The 20699-nt window shown below is 53.4% G+C and overlaps 2 protein-coding genes across 4 annotated transcripts; both read right to left on the reverse strand.

Annotated features, from left to right (window-relative positions):
- Positions 1-3546: 3546 nt before the first annotated feature.
- On the reverse strand, positions 3547-11526 carry ENO2 (enolase 2). Of its 3 annotated transcripts, none has more exons than XM_040463007.1 (12): positions 11401-11526; positions 10139-10228; positions 9575-9670; positions 9372-9430; positions 9012-9081; positions 8407-8540; positions 7950-8172; positions 6698-6895; positions 5643-5844; positions 4996-5104; positions 4777-4835; positions 3547-4488 (listed from the first exon to the last, which is right to left on the reverse strand). In XM_040463007.1, the coding sequence occupies exons 2-12, from the start codon at positions 10221-10223 to the stop codon at positions 4419-4421; spliced, it is 1305 nt and encodes a 434-aa protein (XP_040318941.1). In that variant the 5' UTR covers positions 10224-10228; positions 11401-11526; the 3' UTR covers positions 3547-4418. The 3 variants fall into 3 exon arrangements, with proteins under 3 accessions (XP_040318941.1, XP_040318942.1, XP_040318943.1); XM_040463008.1 differs by lacking the exon at positions 11401-11526 and adding an exon at positions 11227-11247; XM_040463009.1 differs by lacking the exon at positions 10139-10228 and having other exon boundaries at positions 11401-11496.
- A 292-nt stretch (positions 11527-11818) lies between these two features.
- On the reverse strand, positions 11819-20041 carry LRRC23 (leucine rich repeat containing 23). The gene is made up of 8 exons (XM_040463010.1): positions 17833-20041; positions 17171-17346; positions 16976-17085; positions 16279-16532; positions 15497-15627; positions 14728-14864; positions 12793-13093; positions 11819-12198 (listed from the first exon to the last, which is right to left on the reverse strand). Exons 2-7 carry the CDS (start codon positions 17294-17296, stop codon positions 12820-12822), a joined length of 1032 nt encoding a protein of 343 aa, XP_040318944.1. The 5' UTR covers positions 17297-17346; positions 17833-20041; the 3' UTR covers positions 11819-12198; positions 12793-12819.
- Positions 20042-20699: the final 658 nt, after the last annotated feature.

The following is a 20699-nucleotide window of genomic DNA, read 5'->3' on the forward strand; positions in this document are numbered from 1 at the left end:
GGGGGGAGAGAGGGGGATCCGGAGAGGGGGAGGCGCTGTGCGAGTTGGCCGAGGCCGGCCCAGGGGGCTGGGGCGCGGGGAGGGGTTCGCCGAGGCTGAATGTGGGGAACCAGACGACTAGGTAGGAGGGGCTGTTGGTTGTCAGGGCCGATAAGGGGAGACTGGAGAAGTTTGGGGACCAAGGGGTCTGTGGCAGAGGGGAAGTGGGAGGTTGTGGGTGTGTGACAGAGATTGGTCTAATGGGGTTACGTTGGGAAAATGGAGCTACATGGGGGCTCCGAGGGCAGTGAGGTATGTGACAAGGAGGGATGACTAAATCTTGGGGTGACAGCGTCTCTGGCAGACATGTAGCTGGAGAGGTGGGGTGGGGTGATTATGAGGGAGAATGGGATGGAAGTTTGGGGTCATGGGGAGAGGAAGAAATTGAAAAGATGGAGACATTGATATATAGGAATATGGGTTTTCTGGATGAGAGTAATTTGGAGGTGATTCGTATTAGGAATATAATAAATGTAAGAATTTAGGGGTGATGATGGAAAGCTGGAGAGAGTCGAGTTCAGAGACATCAGCAAGGAGAGAAGTGGAAAGGTGAAGAACCTTAGGAAGGTTTGAAAGAGGTGGGGCCGGATGCATATTCTAGAGGGACTAGGGTACTGGGTGGCAAAGGAGGGGGTAAGACACAGGGATGGCTGGATTCTGGGGGTGGGGGGTTTCCAAGAGAGCTGAGGAGGGTTTCGGTTGGCAAGACAAAGGTGGATAGAATGGGGGAGGAGGGAGTGGGTAAAGAAGATTAGAAGGAAATGTAAGATAAACAAGGCCTTTGGTGGCAGTATGGAGGAGGGAAGGCCAGACATGAGGAAGACGAGTGGAGATGGAAAGGGAAGGCAGTAGAAGGAAATGATAGAAATGGGGGAAGCAAGCCCCAGTGTAGTTAAGGGATTAATTTATGGGAATGGGACACCATCTTCTTCAGCCCCTTCTGTCTGGTGGTGTCTCCATTTTCCTCCCCAAACCTGTCTGAAGTCATCACAGACAGTACTCTTGGCCACAGGGAAGGGGTCAGGTGGGGATTAGGCTCACCGTGGAGCGATATCCCTAGGGGCCCTGGTTCCCCAATCCCAATCATTCTACTATGGAGACAATCCCCACCCCACCCGCAGACCACAGGGTCTTCCTTCAACCCTCCCAGCTCTCCAGGCAGCCATTTCCAGTCTCCAGCCTAAAGCCAACACTTCCGCCCGTCCACCACCAATGTCTTCTAGGCTGTCTCCCTGGCCCCATACCAAGCAGCAACATCTCCCAGGACAAAGGACACCAAGACACTGGGTGATTTTTGGCAGCAGAGATTGGGAAGGCCAGAGAATGGGAGGGAGGCAGGCTGGGAAACTGGAAGAGCTGGAGCTGGAGCCTGGATTGGGAGCCCTTAATAGCTCTCCAGATTTGGGGTGGGAGTAGGGTATGTGTGGGGCCAAGCCAGCTAGAGGCCAAAGATAGGCCCTGCATGGCAGGATCCCACTAGCCTTCTGGGAAGGATGGAGGCTGGCTCTGTAGCAACTCAGTGGAATTAGCCTCATATTTCCTTGGGCCAGGCTCGGCCAAATTCTGGGAATACCCGAAGCTTTAAACAGATTCTAAAGCACTGGGGAACCTGGGCAAGGCTTCCTTGGCCTGGGGATGAATCACCACTCTTTAGCTTTTTGATTTGCCACTCACTTTTCTACTGCACGCTCACCTTCTGTATTCCTCAGGGCCTTCCACAGACCAGGCCAGCTCCCTGTCCCCCTCTCCCCGGTGATCCCTGCCCTCCCTTCCTCTAAGCCCTAGAATGGCCCCTGCTCCTTCTCCCCACCCCCCCAACTTTGTTCCAAGGCTCCTCCTACTCGCTCCCCATTGCATTTCCTCTCTTTCTGCACTTCTCAGTTCAAGTCTCCCACTGGGCCCAGGCCCAGGCCCTTCCCAGCTCCCTTCTAGGCGGAGCTGCTCTCTCTAGTTTTTTAACCACTAAGGGCTGGGCTAAGATGGTGACATACCTGAACCTAAAAGAAAAATGTAGGCCTACGTAGGAACAGAAGACAGGTAGAGTCAGAGAAGCCAGGGCCTACCCCCTCCAATTCCTCCCCTATCTTAAGACCAGGCTCACCGTTCAGCTTTGGGGTGCATCACACACACACACACACACACACACACACACACCACCACCACCACCCCTCACCCCAGTCCCCCACAACCCACTGGTCTCCAGGCAACAGCACAAAGGGAAAGTGGAGAGAGGGGCCTGGGAGGCCCAGACAGAGCCAGCTGTAACCCAATCCAACCCAGAACCTTTGGGGGGGAGGGGGGGATGGCTGCCAGAGAAGCCCACCTAGCAAGGAGGGAGGAAAGGACAGAGGTTAGGAAATGCGGCTCCAACCAAAATGGTCTTGGTCAGCCCAGGAGTTGGAGAAGATAGATCCTGGGAACCCCAGAGAAAACTGAGAGGCACAGAACAAAGTACAGTGTGTCCCAAGGGGAACAGAAAGGGCGCCAGGAGACAGGAAAGAAGGGAAAGATGAGATGCCCCTACTAAGAGGCTTGGAGGAGCAGGGGCAAGAACTGAAAATGGCTGAGTATGTCCGGGACACAGGAAGAAGAGCAGTGAAATGGGTCCTGCCCATACAGGACTAAAATCCTCTTCTAGTTCTGGAGCTGGGCAGGATGGCAGGGCGCCCAGGACCAGAACTCAGAGTAGAAACAGAGTAGGAGGCCCATAGAGGGGACAGCCTTGAAATTCCTCCCATCCCACCCCTAGCTCAGGGGGAGCCTGGTGTCCCACAGAACCTTGCCTCCCTCTAGTGGCCACAGTGCCCCGTGTGGAACACCTACCTGCTGGGCTCTGCTCTGTGTCCCAGCCCTATGAGAGGGTTTCTCCCCCTAGGTGGTTCCTGGGTCCCCATCTCAAAGTCAGTGCTCCACTGGAGCTGAAGGTTTATAGTGGGTCTCCAGCCACACACTGGGGCCCTACTCGCAGGCCAAACCAGCCCTTGCTGTCCCGACTCTCAGGTTTCCAGGAACACTTTCTCAGGCCCACCTCCAGATCCTCTGGTACCATCCTTCCCTCCCCAGTTCCCCATCTTGCAGGGGGTGATGCCCACACAGCGCTGCTGTGGCCCACAGTGGCCAGGAATGTGTTGGGGAGAGGCCCAGTGGGGGAACTGCTCCAGTCCACAGCTTTATCCCTTCTTTGGTCAAGGCCCTATAGGAATCCAGAATGCTTTGGACCCCTTTTCCCAAAAATGCACACCCACACAATTTTTGACACTTCTAGGGATTCTTGGACTCCAGGTTAAGAACCCTTCATTGACCTGAGTCCTGGGGCCAGGCTTGCTGATGAGAAGGCAGGGCCAAGGTGGTCCCCACCCAGCCGGGGAGGGGTAGGCAGGGCCATTGTCTTAGCCATACTGGTTGGGTTTCTTCATCTTTCTGTGTCCTCCCCAGCTCTGCTATCCACTTTCACCAACTTCGGGTGCTCTCCCCTCATACGGACGAAAGACTCTTCAGACACAACAATGCACTGTGATTCAGACTTTAATGGTGGTGCTCATTTCAACGCCACAGAGGTGGTGGCAGCTGTGGAGTGTGGCACAGGGGAGTGAGACATTGCTCGGGTGCAGCTGGAGGAAGAACAGGGAAGCCGGGGCTGGGGGAGAGCTATGGGGGAAGAGTCCCCGGGCACACAGCCCCACCTCTGGACTGAGCCGGCTTAGGTTAAGGGCTGGGAGACACGAAGGAACTGATGACAGGTCCCTTTTCTGTTACCCTTCCCGCTCCATTTTCAGCAAGACCTCCCACCCCAGGCCATCTCGGAATCTACGGCCACATGAAGTACCCACGCACACACACGCGATCTCCTCTGGTCAGGCCAGGGTTTGGCCCTGGAGTTGTGGAGAAACGCTGAATTAATGAACAAGACGAGTGAACAATAAATAAACAAATAAATAATTCACTGAAGTCTTCGGCCAGGCATGATCACGCGGCCAGCGCTCCCCTCCCCCTCGGCACTGCACACTCCCTGGCTCAGATGCCACATGGACAAACGTGTGGAAGCGGCAGAAAGCACAGTGACACACGGCCCCTCTCTCAACACGTCCCCAGCCAGCCCTGATGCACCTCTACACAGACCCTGACTGTTCTTCCATGGGGACCCCCTTATCATCCCCAGTCCCGTGGCCAGTTTTTGAGGAGAGAGAATAGAAAGGAAAGAGAAGTGGAGAGTGTGGAGCCCAGAGTGGGGAGAGCACAGAGCAGGGGCTGGACAAGCCAAGGAACAGAGCAACAGGTCAGCCGGGGGGTCCGGGGTGAAATATCACAGAGCAAGACAGGAAGAGAGAGGATCCAGGAGGATGGGAGAGGGGTTCCAGGTCTCCAGGCAAGTAGAGGGATCACAGCACGCTGGGATTGCGGAAATTATGTCCAGCAAAGCGAGCTTCGTCCCCCAGCTCTTCTTCAATTCTGGAAGGGATGAGCCAGAAAAGAAATAAGGACGCAGGAGGATTCCACTTCTCTTTCCAGGAGGCCCCTATCCTCTCCAAGCCTGTCATGCCACCTGTCCCTATGTCCGGCCCAAGCAGGGGCATCCCCTGGCTTCTCCACATGACCTGTGAGAGCCATCAATCAGGCCATGGGTAAACCCATCATTCGAAAACAAGTATTTTCTGGATATCTACTGTTCTCCAGGTCCTGGGTATCGGAGCTTTTAACCCTCTGGGCCCCGGGCTCCCATCCCCCAGGTTTCCTCACCTCATGAGCTGGTTGTACTTAGCCAGACGCTCAGAACGGCACGGGGCGCCAGTCTTGATCTGAAACATCCCCAAGCATATGCAGCTCAGTGGCTGCCCCTTCACTTCCTGAAAGGAAACTTACACTCCCTTGACATTCTCCCGACACCCGCAAACACCTGGAAAGAGAGACCCACCCGACAGAACCCACCAATTTCACAAAGATCGCCCTTGCACTCACCTGGCCCGTGCACAGCCCCACCACCAGATCGGCGATGAACGTGTCCTCAGTCTCTCCTGAGCGATGACTCACCATGACACCCCAGCCATTCTCCTGAGCCAGCTTGCACCTGCAGCCATACATCAGCACTGACCTCCAGCCCCTCACACTGGGCACTCTCTTCCCAGCCCCAACATTGGTCTATGTCGAGAAACACCTGGCCGGGGGCAACCTGGGTGGCTCAGTCAGTTAAGCGTCCGACTCTTGGTTTCAGCTCAAGTCATGATCTCACAGTTTCGTGAAATCGAGCCCCACATGGGGCACTGTGCTGGCAGGGCACTCCTTGGGATTCTCTCTCCCTCTCTCTCTGTCTCTGCACCCCTCCCCGCGCCCCCACCCCCCCTCCCCGACCGACTCACACGGTCTCTGTTCACTCAAAAATAAATAAACTAAAAAAACAAAAAACAAAAAACAAAAAACACCTGGCAGGAAGCTCTCTGGGAGGGGCACAGGGCATGGGGTGGAGGGGGCAGAGCCGGAAGAGCTGGGAAGGTGACTGCAGGTTCCCCGCTCTCTTCAGCATCTATGCCAGGACGAGGCTGGGAGCACTTGCCAGAGGCATCCTGTAGAAACAGGGGCCGGGTAGGGGAGAGCCAGGGGACACTCACGCTTGGATGGCTTCCGTGACTGAGCCGATCTGGTTGACCTTGAGCAGCAGACAGTTGCAGGCCTTTTCCTCCACTGCCCGCTCGATACGCTTTGGGTTGGTTACTGTCAGGTCATCGCCCACGATCTGGATCCCTACATTGGCTGTGAACTTCGACCAGGCGGCCCAATCGTCCTGGTCAAAGGGGTCCTCGATGGAGACCACTGCAGGGAGAGCAGAGGGGCCGCTGACCCTTCCTGGGGCTTGCATCAGGCAGGAACACCCACCCTGTGATTCCCTGAAATGGATACATCCCCTGGCTAACTTAGCCTGCTCATCCTTGCTTCCCTGCCTCCGAAATAAGCCTGCCCTGACACTTACCTAGATTCTTTCTGAAAACCTTCCACACAACAAGGAGCACTAACCACTATGCGATCACGCCCGACACCTTCTGAACACCTTCCAAAAAACAAGCATTCGGGATCTTTCTCATAACCGCCTTTGCATTTTCCCACCTTCATTACCAGGAAGCTTTCCCTCTGTGCTATTCTAAATCCCTCATTTTGCATTTATGTCTTGCTCTGTCTCAGGGAAACAGAAACCAGCCTCCTCCCTCAGGAGTCACAGCCTTTAGTGGGTTTGGAGAGGGTAGTTCAGCTCCTCCTCAGCCTTCCCATCCTACCCCCACAGCGCTTCCAGCTCCACTCGGTATCCACAACTTCATCAGTCAAAAACACTGATAGGTACAAGCTCCCTGCTGGGCCCAGTCACCCTCTCACCATGACTGGTTCCTTCCAAAGCCCTCCCCGTGATCCCAGCCACTGCGGGACACACGACTTTAATTAGGACCGGAAGCAGATGAAACAGTTTCACCATAGGTACCTGCACATTTACATTACATACAAAGCCAGCCCCTGCAGAAGGCTCTTTGGCCCCTGTCCTGGTTCTCTGGCTCTGCTTAGGACACCTCCACCTGGCACCTAAGTCAGTGCCCCACAAGGTCCCAGGCTGCCCCACACATCCCCGCCTGCCCCTTGACCCTTGCGCTGCCCTCCCTCCCATAGCCCTTGTTCTCACCAGGATAGTCCCTGACAAAATCCTGGTAGAGGGCCCCCAGCTGGTCCCCAGTGATGTATCGGGAGGGATCAGCAGGAGACTTAAAGTCCAAGTCATATTTGCCATCGCGATGAAACTCCGAGGCAGCGACGTCCATGCCAATGACAATCTTTTCTGTGTAGCCAGCCTTGTCGATGGCTTCCTTCACCAACTCCAAGGCTGGGGATGGAATATAGTGGGATCACCAGCAGGAAGGGTGGGCAAAGAGGAATGTGAAAAAGAAAGAAATTCAGAGCCGAGGCACAGGACTGGTGCTGGGAAGAAGCCTGGCTACAATTGTTGTTAGGGTCATCCCAGGTCTGGGAAGAGCAGACCATCTTCTAAGAGGACAGAGGAATGGAATTCTGTTTGTAACAGGTTTTTTTGTCAATAGCTATCATTTAGTATGGGCTATGTCACCTAAGTACAATGGTGCTAAGAGGGAGATACTGTTGTTGTTCCCATTTTACAGGCAAGAAAGACAAGCACAGAGAAGTTGAGTAAGAAAGATCACTAGCCAGTAACTCTTAAGTCAAGGTTCAAATCCAGGCAATTTGACCCCAGAACCTGAACTCTTAGAGCCACTTCCTGTTATTGTTTTGTTTTGTTTTGTTTTGTTTTTTTAAGTTGAGAGTGGGGAGGGCAGAAAGAAAGAGAGAGCAAATCTTAAGCAGGCTCCACACTCAGCACAGAGCCCAAAGCAGGGCTCGATCCCACAGCTCTGAGATCATAACCCGAGCTGAAATCAAGAGTCAGACACTCAACTGGCCACCCAGGCGCCCCTTCCTGTTATTGTTTCTATTCACTATATAGCTCCTCCCACAGCAGAGAAAAATTAGGGATCTTAGAGACCTGAGAGGTTGGGGGTAGAAATGGGATAGACTCAGAATTGAATCCCTACAGTAGAGTATATCTCATCAAACTGAGAATCCTACAAAGTTCAAGTCCAGGATGGATCCTCCAAGTCACTTAGACCACCTCCCAGCATTCCCAGGGGCTCCAGTAAGAACTTACAGTTGCTAACAGATCTGGCTGGACAGGTGAAGACTGTCCTCTTAGGCCTGCCTGTAAATGTGGCAGGCCCTCTGGGACCCACTCCCGGTATGGGTTCCTCTTTGAGCTGGCTCAAGGGCCTCCCACCCATACCCCTCAGGATCTGGGGAGCTGTGTGGCCCTTCCTGATGTCCAAGGACAGAGCAAGACTTAAAGCAGGGAGTAAGGCTCCTGGCCTCACCTTCACTGTTCTCCAGGATGTTGGGGGCAAAGCCACCTTCATCTCCCACATTGGTGGCATCCTTGCCATATTTGTCCTTGATGACCCCCTTGAGTGTGTGGTAGACCTCCGCCCCAAGTCGCATGGCATCGCGAAAACTCTCAGCACCCACTGGAAGGATCATAAACTCCTGCATGGCCAGCTTATTCCCAGCATGAGAGCCACCATTGATCACGTTGAAGGCCTGGGGGGCCACAGGACAGAAAAGTCACAGAGCACTTCCCTCCTCTGCCCCTGGGTTGTTAACCCAAGATCCCACACCTGCTCCAGCTTCCCAGACTCAAAGTCTCAAGTCTCCCTCCTTTCTCTTTAGGTGCCTCAATGCACTCCCTCCCCCCACCCCCATCATTCTTCACAAGGTTTCATGCTCTCCCCCCACCCACCCCTGGGACAGACACAGGCGTGGCGCAGTGCTCACCGGCACAGGCAGGATGAGGTCTGAGTTCCCGGCCAGCTGAGCAATGTGGCGGTATAGGGGCAATTCCCGCTCGGCCGCCCCTGCCTTACACACGGCCAGGGACACACCCAGGATGGCATTGGCCCCAAACTTGGCTGGGAGATTACAGAGGAAGGCACTGAGCAAAATGTCCCCTAAATTTCCAAGCCCTTGACTCCACTTATATACCAGAGATCCCCTCTCCCCTCTCCACTCCCGCGACACCTCATCAGTCCTCTCCTGAAAATAGCAGGACACACACACACACACACACACACACACACACACTCTCGATGTAATGGGAAAGGGCAGACAGCTCCACCTATTTCTAAACATCTTGAGGCCAGACTGTCCCCTGCCAGCTCCCCCCCCCTTCACGCTGCAAAGTTCTTCTGTCTAATGTCACTCCCTCCTACTGTGGTTAAATTCTTCTTCTCTTGCTCTGGCTTTAAGAGGAGAATGGAAGGTGGGCTAGTCCGGACAGCCTTCCGAAGGAAGTCCCCACAGCACTGGCCCCTTCAGTGCCCTGTCTGCTCCACACACCCGCCCTGCTCACACCTCCTCACTTTCTCCCATCCCTGGCTTACATTTGTTCTCGGTCCCATCCAGCTCCAACATCAGGTTGTCAAGCTTCTCCTGCTCCACCACCGACAGACCCTGTAGACAGAGCCACCATCACCCCAGGCCAGGATGGAGGCTGGGCCCGGAGGCAGAGGGCCCCACCCCATTCCCACATAGGCTCACAGCTGGCCAGCAGCCAACCAGGTGTCTGTGAAAGCAGCCTGTCTGGATTGGGAGCAGGGGTGGGGAAGGAGTCTCCCCACACTCTCCTCGAGAAGTATGATTCCCAAGAGGAATCTCCCTTCTCTCCCTCCTCCCCTCATCCAGGATTGCTTCCAGGACCCTGGTCCTGCCCACCACCGCCCCCAGCAAAGAGCAGGCCTCACTGAGCTGATGAGGGCTGGAGCAATGGTGGTGTTGATGTGGTCCACTGCCTTCAGGACACCTGGGGAGAGGCAGAGAGGCCAGACTGGGTCAGGCTGGGAAGGGCCAGAAGTGGGGCGCAGGCAAGAAGGGGGCTGTGGACTGGTGTGAGGTGGGAGTATAAAGCTGAGGGATCGGAGAGTCTGGAAAAGAGAAAAGGCCTCACCTTTGCCCAAGTAACGCTGTTTGTCCCCATCCCGCAGCTCCAGGGCCTCATAGATACCAGTGGAGGCTCCACTGGGCACTGCAGCCCGGAAGAGACCTGAGAGAGGGACACGAAATAAGGAGGGACAGAGAAGGACACTACAGGGACCATAGATTCCTTCAGCTTTCTAGCTCTAACCTATCCCCACACTGCTAACACACACACACACACACACACACACACACACACACAAGCATAAGCAGGGGCCTCATCTGCCCAGTTGAGGTCCCACAAGCACAAGAAGGAACCCACAGATATGAAGCTATGCAGGCAGCACACATATGCACACACGCACACAGGTACACACACAGGCCTGCGGAGGCAGGATATATCCCATACATAAAATAGAACACAGAGATGAGCCTATCTGGGCTCCGCTGGACAAGAAGTATCCAACCCCCACAGTCCAGGCTGGTGAACCTGGCCCAGCACCCCATCCCCACTGGGAATCAAGGCAGCTTCCCCTCCCTAGCCAGGGGAAACCCAGCCTGAGGGCTGTGGGAAGGCCCATGCCCTGCCCACTACCTTTGGCGGTGTAGAGATCCACCTCCACCGTGGGATTCCCACGGGAGTCCAGGATCTCCCGCGCCCAGATCTTCTCTATCGACATGATGGCTGAGTTATTGGGTGGAAGGAAAAGAAGGAGAAAGATAAGAGGTTTAGAGAGGTGGAGCCTGATCAGTGGGAGGGGCCAGAGACTGGGAGCCATGGGAAAGAGGTTACTGCAGTGGGTGGGGGGTGGGGAGGAGCTGGCTGCAGTCCCGGCTTTAGAAGGGATCCCCCCCACCCCACGGGGAGAGAAGGTCAATGCAGTGAGGAAGGGGAGGTCACTGCAGTGGGGGGCGGGGTAGGATCAAACGGGTGAGAAGGGAGGACACCACAGTGAGGAGGGAGGGGCACTAGCAGAGGTTCCCTCGACCCCCTCAGTAGCTCCAGCAGCGGATTCGTGGTGGGGTTCCCCCAGATCTCAGAGTGTAATGGCTGCCAGACTTGCATTTCTCCTTGTTGACAAAAGAGGATGGGCTGTCTGGGGCCTCTCCTCCAGAGCCCTCCTCCCCCGCAACCTAACACCCCCAACCCCACTCCAAGATCCCAGTCTCTCTCCTAAACATACGTCCCTCCTCTTCCCAAGAGATGAACAGTAGACAAGTCTGGGGAGAGGGTCCTGGAGAAGCCCTCAGACCCTGGGGGTTGCAGCGGGGGCGGGGAGGGAAAAGAGATCTGGGGGGAGAGGCAACGCTGGGCACATCCTTCCCCCCCACCCCACGCCAGCCCCTAGACAAATTCTCCCCTCCTCCCATCCCTCCCCCATCCAGCGGCGAGAAGCAATGTGAAAGGAGAGGGGCAGTATGGGGGAGGAGGGGGAGAGAGGGGAGTTCAGAAGTCTAGGGATGCTGAAGAATGGGAAGAGAAGACGTTTCTCCAGATGCAAAGCCAAGGGACGTGCCAGGATAAAAATGCACAGCCCAGGGAGACCCCGAACTTAACAGCGACAGAACCGGAGGCGGAGAGGGGCCGAGGGAGAGGGGCAGGCAAGGGTGGAGAAAGGCGCAGTTAGAAACAGGTGCGGAGAGACCTGACGCCCAGATGAGGAGGGGGCGACCGCCACTAACCGAGAGGAGCGGTCCTAGAAGGCCTGGGAGGGAGGGTGCCTGGGGAGGTGCAGATGACTGAGCAGGTGCGCAGCGCCACGGGGCGAGGGATGCGCGCAGGCCAGGGGAAAGGGCGGGGGGCGCGGCGGCGAGGGGAGGGGGCCGGAGGGGTGCAGGGGCCCGCTGGGGCTTCACCTCGGGGCTGCAGACTCAGCCTGTGGCGATGGCGGTGGCGGCGGCGGCGGCGCGGAGAGAGCGGGAGTGGTGGCGGCGGCGGCGGCGGCTGCGGCTCCCGGGCGGCGGGCGGGGGGCGGGCGGGGGGAGGCGCCGATAGGGCCGGGCGGGCGCATGTGACCCGGAGCCCCCGATGAGTCAGGAGCCTCCGGCGGAGGCGCACGTAGGAGTGCGGGTGGGGGGCCTGTGGGGGGCGGGGTGGGGGAGGGCGCGGGGGAAAGCTATGGGGGAGGGGCTAGGGGCGACCCAGGACCTGGCCCCCAGCACCCACGCGCGCTCACACCCACGCTCTGCCCCCCTCGAAGGTAACAGGCACAGCCTCACACCAGTGAAGCCCATGACAGACTTGGTGTCTCACAACCCCAGTCAGACACGAGAGTATCAAAATGTCTCTTTATTTGAAAACCGAACTGTTGTAACACACCCAGCCGCCTCCGCAGCTCCTCTGCAGCCAACTCTAGGAGCATCCCCTGGGCCCATCCAGGCCTGATTTTCCCATACCTGCCCGAGGGCTGCCACACCCAAACACACTCACACACACACACACACACACACACACACACACACACGTTCCAGGCAGGGCTCAGGCCCACCCGGACGCTGCCCAGGTGCCCACCCAGAGCCTGGACAGCAAGCTGTGATGAATTCCCAGGTGTGAGGCAAGAGAGGGCATGCTCTGTCTCAGGATGAGGGGGGTGAACGTGGAAGCCCCCCTAACTGGGAGTCTTCTCGGGTCTTAGGGCCAGTGTCTTTGATCTCCTGGAGGAAGAGGACAGAAGTAAAGCCTCTGGGCCTTTTACTGCATTCCCCGTGCTGCCTGTGACCCCATCACCGGTGCCCAGGGGCCACACCTCCCTGGGCTCACCTCCCCAGTCTCCTTCTGCCTCATTTTCCCTCCTTTCTTCCCAGAACCCCTGTTTCCTGTTATTTTTAGCTTCAGATTTTTAGTGCAAGATCTTCCTCCCCTGCCTCCCCCCAGCTTCCATCCTCAACCACCACCTCCACCCCTTCCCCCTACCCCTCACCACACCCCAGACCTATCCTTTCCAGCTGATCTCCACTGTGTGTCGCACGTGGCCACCAGCCCCCCACCAGCATCTCTGCCAGCCTCCCAGATTCTCTTTGGTTACTTTTCCTCCCCTAATGTATTCTCCTAAGCCTTTCCTCAGCTCCTCCCAAGCCCTCCTGGTCCTCTCTACTCACTCTGAGACACCCCTTGACTCCTAACTCTGGTCTTTCCAAGGGTTCTCCTGCCATGTCCCTGCCTCAGCCACCTCCTCCCGTAGCAGCTTCTCTTCCCCTGGCTGCCAGACCCCTGGCCTCCTCTTCCTGCCTCCCTGTCTGCTTCCTTACTATTCTTGGAGGCTAAAAGAGCTGCTGCTACATGGAAGACTGCTCCAGTTCGAAGCTGTGCTCAGGCTCAGCCTCCTGCTCCTGGGTCTCCTTCATCCTCTGACGGATCTCATCAGCCTCAGCCCGCTCCTCCTCCTCGTAGAAATCTTTATCCAGGCGTTCGAGGTGTGCTATCTGCACCAGGGCCTCCTGGCGATAGTCACTCTCATCTGTACACGGGTTGTCCAACAGCACCAAGGCTCGCAGCTTGGGCAGGTCCCGAAGCTTGGCCAGCTCTCCCAGGTGGGTCACCATGTTGCCCCTGCCGGAGTGGTCAGGAGGGATTCACCTTGGGGCAGAATGGGCTTTGGGGGCCAGCTCCCAGGAATGGGGCCTCTGAGTGAATCTCCCACCGGGTTCCCTAGAACCTGCCTCTGCGGACTGGCGTGCTCAGCATTGCGAGCTTTGCAGCAGAGGGGCTGTCTGTCCAACCTGCTCCAGTCCTGCCTCTGCCCTTCCAGGAACCTGGGAGCACCATGGTCTGTTCTGTAATGCACCAGTCGTATTTGTCCTTTTGGAGCAGCAAAGCTAGGTCCCAGCCCTGTCTTGTAGTTGGGAGGGGAGGGGGGACATCTCCCTTGCAAAGCCAAACTTCTTCTGTTATCAATCCTACCTAGTCAAAGGTTAGCAAGTAGGAGGCAGGCCAGTGGACAAGGAGCTGGGCTTTAAGTTCACAGAGGTGAGTGGTGCAATGTGGGTGCTGCGTTCAGGAAGGAGCCTAGAGCTAGAGACGGTCTGGGGCCTCCTGGCCTGAAGAACAAGCTTCATCTCCTAATGCGCCTCATTAAACATAAAATATGTTTATTTTCATGTTCTTGTCTCATGCCTCTAGGAAATCAGGTTTAATTGTTTTTTCAGCCTTAACCTCAACGGAGGTGACTACACCTCACAGGGTGTTTCTCACTGGGAGCCCTACTCCCACTGCACTTCCTGCTGAGATGTCCTGTGCATTCCATTGCCCAGTCATTGAGCTACCTCTTCCCCACTACACTCAACTTCCAAACAACCCCAATTAACAGCCATTGAGGAGGGTCCATTATCTCAGGCTAGACCATTAAAGGAAAGGAGCCTACCGCCCACCCCCGCCGCCCCGCCACCCTGTAGCCCCAAGCCCTGCCTGACCAATATGGCGGAACTAATTAGCAAGAGATTGTTCCAGAAGCCATGGCAGGAATTGGAGCTTCAAGGTGCAATCACATCTCTTTACTTGGAGATTCTCTTTCCTTTGCCAGCTTTAAGAATTTGGCCATGTTGACTAAGGAGGCAGTGTCCTTACATCTTGCTTAAAGAAACACACATGAAATCCTCCATCAGACAAGGGTTGCTGAAAGAAAATCACCCCCTGATCCCTAGTGCCTTTCTATCTAGAGAATTTCTTTCAAATACTCTTCTCTCCTCAAATCTGAGCACATCTTGTGTTTTATATCGGTAAGGGAGCCATCCCTTACAGGTGGGGCTCAGGAGAAGAGAGGCAGGAAATGGGATGGGGAATAAGGGTCCCGGAGATGGGAGAAGGGCAGCAGAAATTTACATGGAATAGGACCAAGAAAAGAGAATTGGAGCCAGACTCTGAGTCCCTTGAGGACAGGGACGTCTCTGATTCCTTTAAATGTTGCCAAAACACAGCACAAAGCCCTGGCATATAGCATGTTCTCAAGAACTGTGGATGGACTGAATAAAGATTCGGGAGTCTCAGGCTTTAAAGGTCTCAGTGTTGCAATTAGGACTGAATGCAGAAGACAGTAAGGAAAGGAGGGGTAAAGATCAGGATGAAGGTTGAGGTGAGAATCTGGGAGTGGACTAGGATTGGGACTTTGGGGCCAGGGAGGAATATGGGGTCAAAAGCTGCTCCTGGTCCAGGGTAGGGGCAAGGTGGGGCCTGGAGGGGGTACGTACCTCAGGTTGAGATACTGTAACGATGTCATTTCCTTGGAGAAGCCACTCAGAGTCTCAATCTGGTTGTCTCGAAGATGCAAGGTAGTGAGATTGCTTAGGTTCTCCAAGCCCTCCACCTTCTTCAGCATGTTCTGGGCCTAGACCCCAGGATACAGTGCATACATTGGGAGAAAGTAGCAGGGACAGGGAAGAGAAGTCAGAGGCAACCTAAGAGTGGAGACAAAGGAGTGCAGGAGGGGAGTGGAGGTGGGTAGAGGTTGTGTAGAGAGTAAAGAAGACTAGGAGATGCTTCCAGTCCAGAGAAAGGTCAGCAGTAACCCCCTACTGCTCATCCCACCAAAGCCACCTCTTGATTAAGGAGAGATGCTTCAACCCACCCCCAGGCCCAAGAGTCCCCACGGCTCCACTGAGGAGAAATGCACTATCCTAGAATGAAGAAGCTCAAGAGTCAAAACATGACATTTAAGTGGCTGCCTTAGCCTGGTATCTGTGCCTCAGTTAGAGCAAATTATGCTACTGCCTGTATCACAGCAAATTGTCTTTATTCCTATGCATTATGTATTATCAGCCCTGCTAGGTGATAAGTACCTTGTCTGCTTTAACTTGGCGTCCCCAAAGCATCTGGCACCAACTAAGGGCTCAAGAAATGATACCAAATTATCACGATGATGATGAAGCTAGTAGCTGAGCCTCCTAGACACCAGGCATCCTGGCCCCCAGAACAGTGCCCACCTTCCTGCACCAACCACCCTCTAACCCAGTGAGCTACCAAGAAGAGGTTCTTCAGTTTAGGAAGGTTGATTCCCAGGGTGGTTTCTATCCGGTTCCCCCGAAGCTCCAAGGTGTGCAGGCTGATCAGCTTTTGGGGGTCCAGACCTGTCACCATGCGGATGCGGTTACCTGAGGAGCAGGAGGGTATTAGGAGCTCAGAGGGCCACTCCAGATATTCAGCAGGAGACCCTGAATGTTGGGAGCCTCTGCATCCTCCTGTCTGGTGGATATGAGGAGGGACAGCTCCAGAGTTAACACCCCGGGGCCCTGGGGCAAGTGGTATGGTAGTACAAGGGCCAAATGGACCTGTTCACCCAAGCCTTTGAGGAGTGACTGAAGAATCCCCAGCAATCCCCATGGCTAACTCCTTCTCCTCCTTCAAATATTTGCTCAATATCAAGCTTCTCAATGATACTTGTCCTTACCAACCTGTTTGAAGTTGCACTTGTGCCTCTATTCATTCCCTTTACCCTAATTTACTTTTCAACAGCACATATTGCCTCTTAACGTACTATATAAATTTGCTTATGTACTATGTTCATTGATAGTTGTCTGTCTCCCCTGACCAGAATGGAAGCTACATGCAAGTAAGGATTTTGTTTTGTTTACAGCTACATCTCTAGCACATAGAAATGTCACAACAAATCATAATGGATGTCGGAATGAATAAATGAATGAGTGAAAATTGCTCTGTGGCACAACCAAAGACCTCGCTGCCCATTTCTGTTGGCCACACGCGAGGAAAGAAAGAATCTCGTGTAGCCCAACCTAAGGACCCACCTTTGAGATCCAGGCTGCCCAGACGAGGGTGAGAGATGCCCTCTGTGTCAGTGATCTGGTTATAGGCAAAACTGGCAACCTGCAGGTAGGGCAGTTCATTCAGCTGGGCACTCCGCAGATGGTTGCCATCAGCCTTGAGCCAGAGCAGGTGTGTAAGGAAATTGAGCGGGGACAAATCTGTCAGGTGGTTCTCAGAAACATCTACATAGCGCAGATGGATGTAGGAACGCAACAAGTAGATATCTGTCAGATCCCTAGGAGATGGCAAAGGCCAGAGTTAGGGTTAAGAATCCAGCAAGGACTGACAGAGGTGCTAAAGCAGGGGGCAATAGGGAGATGGCCTATTAATGGAGAGAAGATTGAGTGACAGATGGGAGTGGTAAGGAAGCGGGACAGAAGGTAGGTGGGTTCTTAACAGTGAGCAGGGACCTTTTTTTGGTGGAGAGCCAAGAACCAACACTGTGAAGGACAAGTGAAGGAGTCCAGGAGGAATCCCCCGACACACCCTCACAGCCTCCAATTCCCCAGGCCAGCTCTGATGGAGTCACAGGGCTCCAGAAAAGTAAATTCTACCCTTCCCTTCCACTGGCCAAGGTAAGAGAGATCCAAATTCCCAGCTGCGGCACCCAAGAAAGAGGATGAGAAAGGAAACTGGGCCCTACAACCTCAGGCCTCTTCTGGTCCCCCATAAAGGCACCTCTCTTTAACCTCCAGCTTGACATAAGCATGAGCCAGTCCATTGCCCGTCTTGCAGAGCAAAGAAAGCCCTTCCTTCATCATGTCCTCCGTGAGGGGGGTGGGCAACCACTGCAAGAAGAAGTGGAGTCAGGCATCCCTTTCCAGCCCAACTGGATCCCTTTGCCCTAGGACCCCTCTGCTCCCATGCTCGCACTTCCTCAGAGAGGTCTTCTCCCTCCTTCCTGTAGTCCTCCCACTCCTCTGTCTCCCTCTCATCCTCTTCCTTTTCCAGATCATCCTGGTCTGCATCGAAGTCTTCCAGATCATCTTCATCTGACATCTTTCTTCCTGGCTGAAGGCTCCGGAGTCAAATGAAGCTCAGTGCTCCTCCTGAGAAAGAACGTCTCCTCAGCTTTGACCAGCCCTCAGCTCCCTCGCCTCCATTGACAGGGTACCCCTTCCCATCACCCTTGACCTCTGACCTCCTCCCAACCGTGCTTCCTTCCTCATCCCTGTGAGCGTCTCATTTGGACTCCCAACCTCCGCTTCCGACTTCCCACCAAGGACCTGTCTCCTTTCAGGATGCCTTCCCAGGCTTTTCCTACCCTTCACAATGGCCCCAACTGTCTTCTAGTAGCTCCCCCTCCCTTCTCCCTGAATGTCCTCTACCCAGTTCTTCCCATCTCCCCCTTAAGCCACGTTCTCCTACCAGCCTCCTACACCCCTTCCTTCCCTTCCATCCCTAACACCTGATCCACTCATTTCTTTGAATTTTCCCACCCCGTCTAGCCCCATTTCCCTGTCCCCTCTGAGGCACCAGACTGACGCCGTCTCCAACCCTCCCACCCAATCCTTCGCTCGCAAAGGGGCGCAGACCCTGGTTCTGCTCGACTAAAGATGAGGTTCCGGAGAGGGTCTTGGCCCCGACCAGGAAGGACTGCTTTGAAAGAAGAGAAAGGCGCAAGGAGGCGTCGCGTACTGCTGTTATGGCAACCAGGGGGCGGAACACTTGGCTACTTCCGCGGGGCAACTGCTTAGAGGGCCGTGAGGGGACCACGACGAACTGAATGGAAAATCTGCCCGGGAGCAAGTGGACCAGTTGCCAGGTAAGGAGGGGCCAGCTTCCCCACCCGCAGAAGTGCGTTAATTGGCGCAGGGCAAAAGCAGTGGGTGGGGCTTGGAACAGAGCTGTGGGGAGGGGAGATGGGCGGGGCTACTCGTACGTCACTCAAGACGTTAAAGGGACCGCACATCCTCAAAGCAAAAGTACTGTGAATTGCAATGAAACATCCTCGGGGAGCTAAAGGGGAAGGAGGAGCAAGAAATAAGTACGTGGTGGTCTGGTTTCTACCCCCACCCCAGCCTTGCACTTAGTTGACCTTTGGAAGGTGGCTTGGTGGAGTGGAAGGAGCCCAGGCCCAATGTATCTTAAGGCCTGTGTTGAGGAGTCTTGGCAGATCTGCAGTTTACTAGCAATTTACCTAAGACTATTTTCTCATCTGTAAAATAGGCTTAGCTATACCAACTGACAGGGTTCGAGTATGAGTGTAATCTATGCTAACACACTGTAGATTGCTAAACCCAGTTTGGGAGCATTTCACTTTTCCTCATATCTTGGACTGGTTTGATGCAAACCTTTGGGGGCTAGTAAAGGAGAAAATCCAACAAGTGCCCACTGAACTACTCCTCATCGAATGCTGTTATATAAAGAACAAGACCTGATACAAGCATACCCAGGTACTCAGGCCTGTGTGACTTGTTGAAGGAGATGAAAAAGAAGTTGAGATTCAAGAAATATTTCTGGAGAGATTGTGGGCTGTGTGAGATGCCTTCACAAGTGATAACTTAATCTTCACACCAGTCCTGTGAGATAGATATTTGAAAGAAGAGGAAACTAAGGCTCAAGGAGGTTACTATTTATGACACAATTCCTGCCAGGGGAAAAGGAGATAGTACCAATCTGTGGAATCTAATATAAATAAAAACAATTGGGCAACAAGGTAAGATATCATGTGATTGTTAAGTTGTGTGCTACAGACTTTATATAACATGCAAAGTGATCTGATGGAAGATGCAGTGGGCTGGAAATCAGGACATGTTACCTCCTACTCTGTCTAGCTTGGGTAATATAGTTAATAGACAAATCTTTTCACTTGATGTCACGGAAATAGCAGGGGCTTTAAAGTCAGAGACACCAGTTTCAAAACCCACTCTACCGTTTAATAACTGTGTGTTCCTTAGCATGTTATATAATTTTACTGAGGTTTAATTTTCACATTTGTGAAATGGAGATAAAAATGTCCACTTCCAAAAGGATTGTTAGAAGTTTAAAAGAGATGATGTGGGTAAATGGCCTTGCACTTAGTTGGCCCTCAGTAAGCAATTCTGTGCCCCCTCCCCACCTCTTGCCTGTTTCCTCAGTCCTGGGGTTGTCATGAGGAATAAGAAAGTAAATATGGAAACACTTGGGAAGGTTGGAAATGCTAGGCAACTGAACGGGAGGGTCTTGTTGGAGGGGGGAAAGGAAAAGTCCCTGTTGCTTGATGTAGCTGAAGGGAAAGGATATGATTTTCCTTGGCCCCGAAGAAAGAAGAAGACATATTAGGTGGGAAGAAAAGACGTGACAGAAGGATTAGGGAGGTATCGCTGAGCATATTTTTGTTAAGCACTTACTCTGTGCCAGGCTATAGGTACTAGGCCCTCATGGACAGCAAAACAGTCCCTGTCATCCGGAACCTTACAACCCACTGACAGGGTTAAGTAAATGAGTAATTCCATATAATGAGACAGATGTTATAATGATACCTGAGCTTTTACTAAGCACCAGTGGATAATTTTATTGTACAAGTGTATACGTAATATCATACACTCAGGGCAGTGATTCCAGACAGAGGAAGCACCTTTGGTAAGGCCTGGAGGAGAAAGAGCCCAGCCAATACCTGCGTAATGAAAGCTAGATACTCTGTGTCCTCTTTGATGACATCCTTCCCCCTAGGATGGTCTGAATAGAATCTTCTTGAGTTGTAAAAGTAATATTTAACTAACATTAAAATGCAAATAATACAGGTGTCCGAGTAGCTCAGTTGGGTAAGTGACCGACTCTTGATCTTGGCTCAGGTCATGATCTCATGGTCATACTGGGCAGAGAGTCTGCTTAAGATTCTCTCTCTCCCTCTCCCTCTGTCCCTCCCCCACTCACACTCTCTCTCTCAATAAATAAATAAACAAACAAACAAACAAACAAACAAAATGCAAATAATAGAGAAGCATATAGAGAGGAACATACAAGTCCATGATCTCCCTCAGCATGACTCTCCTTTATTAGAAAAGATATAGATTTTTATTTTTTGTTAAATTTTCTTAATGTTCATTTATTTTTGAGAGAGAGAGAGAAAGAGACAGAGTGCAAGCTAGGGAGGGGCAAAGAGAGAGGCACACACAGAATCCAAATCTGAGCTGTCAGCACAGAGCCCGACATGGGGCCCGAACCCACAGACTGTGAGATCGTGACCTGAGCTGAAGTCGGACGCTTAACTGACTGAGCTATCCAGGCACCCCAAAGATATAGACTTTTAAAAAACAAAAATGGTATCACTCATACATACTATTCATCAACTGAATTATTTTCATTTAATATGTCTTGGACATCTTTAATTATCACTAAACATACATCTACCTCTTTCTTTTTTATAGTTGTCTAGTCTCTTCCATTATATGGATATATGGTAATTTTTAACTGTTTC

The sequence above is a fragment of the Herpailurus yagouaroundi genome, unplaced genomic scaffold (assembly GCF_014898765.1).
Source record: "Herpailurus yagouaroundi ecotype Mexico unplaced genomic scaffold, PumYag 355, whole genome shotgun sequence".
NCBI classification, from domain to species: Eukaryota; Metazoa; Chordata; class Mammalia; order Carnivora; family Felidae; genus Herpailurus; species Herpailurus yagouaroundi.

What these genes read in the sequence shown, in the direction of transcription:
- ENO2 (XM_040463007.1), bottom strand. Translation starts at nt 10,223, where the DNA reads ATGTCGATAGAGAAGATCTGGGCGCGGGAGATCCTGGACTCCCGTGGG. An exon ending in GTCACGGAAGCCATCCAAGC is followed by an intron (nt 5,105 to 5,642) that starts GTGAGTGTCCCC and finishes GTATGGCTGCAG; the next exon opens with GTGCAAGCTGGCTCAGGAGA. An exon ending in AAGTACAACCAGCTCATGAG is followed by an intron (nt 4,489 to 4,776) that starts GTGAGGAAACCT and finishes CATCCCTTCCAG; the next exon opens with AATTGAAGAAGAGCTGGGGG.
- LRRC23 (XM_040463010.1), bottom strand. Translation starts at nt 17,296, where the DNA reads ATGTCAGATGAAGATGATCTGGAAGACTTCGATGCAGACCAGGATGAT. An exon ending in AAGCTGGAGGTTAAAGAGAG is followed by an intron (nt 16,533 to 16,975) that starts GTGCCTTTATGG and finishes GCCATCTCCTAG; the next exon opens with GGATCTGACAGATATCTACT. An exon ending in TTACAGTATCTCAACCTGAG is followed by an intron (nt 13,094 to 14,727) that starts GTACGTACCCCC and finishes CCACTCCGGCAG; the next exon opens with GGGCAACATGGTGACCCACC.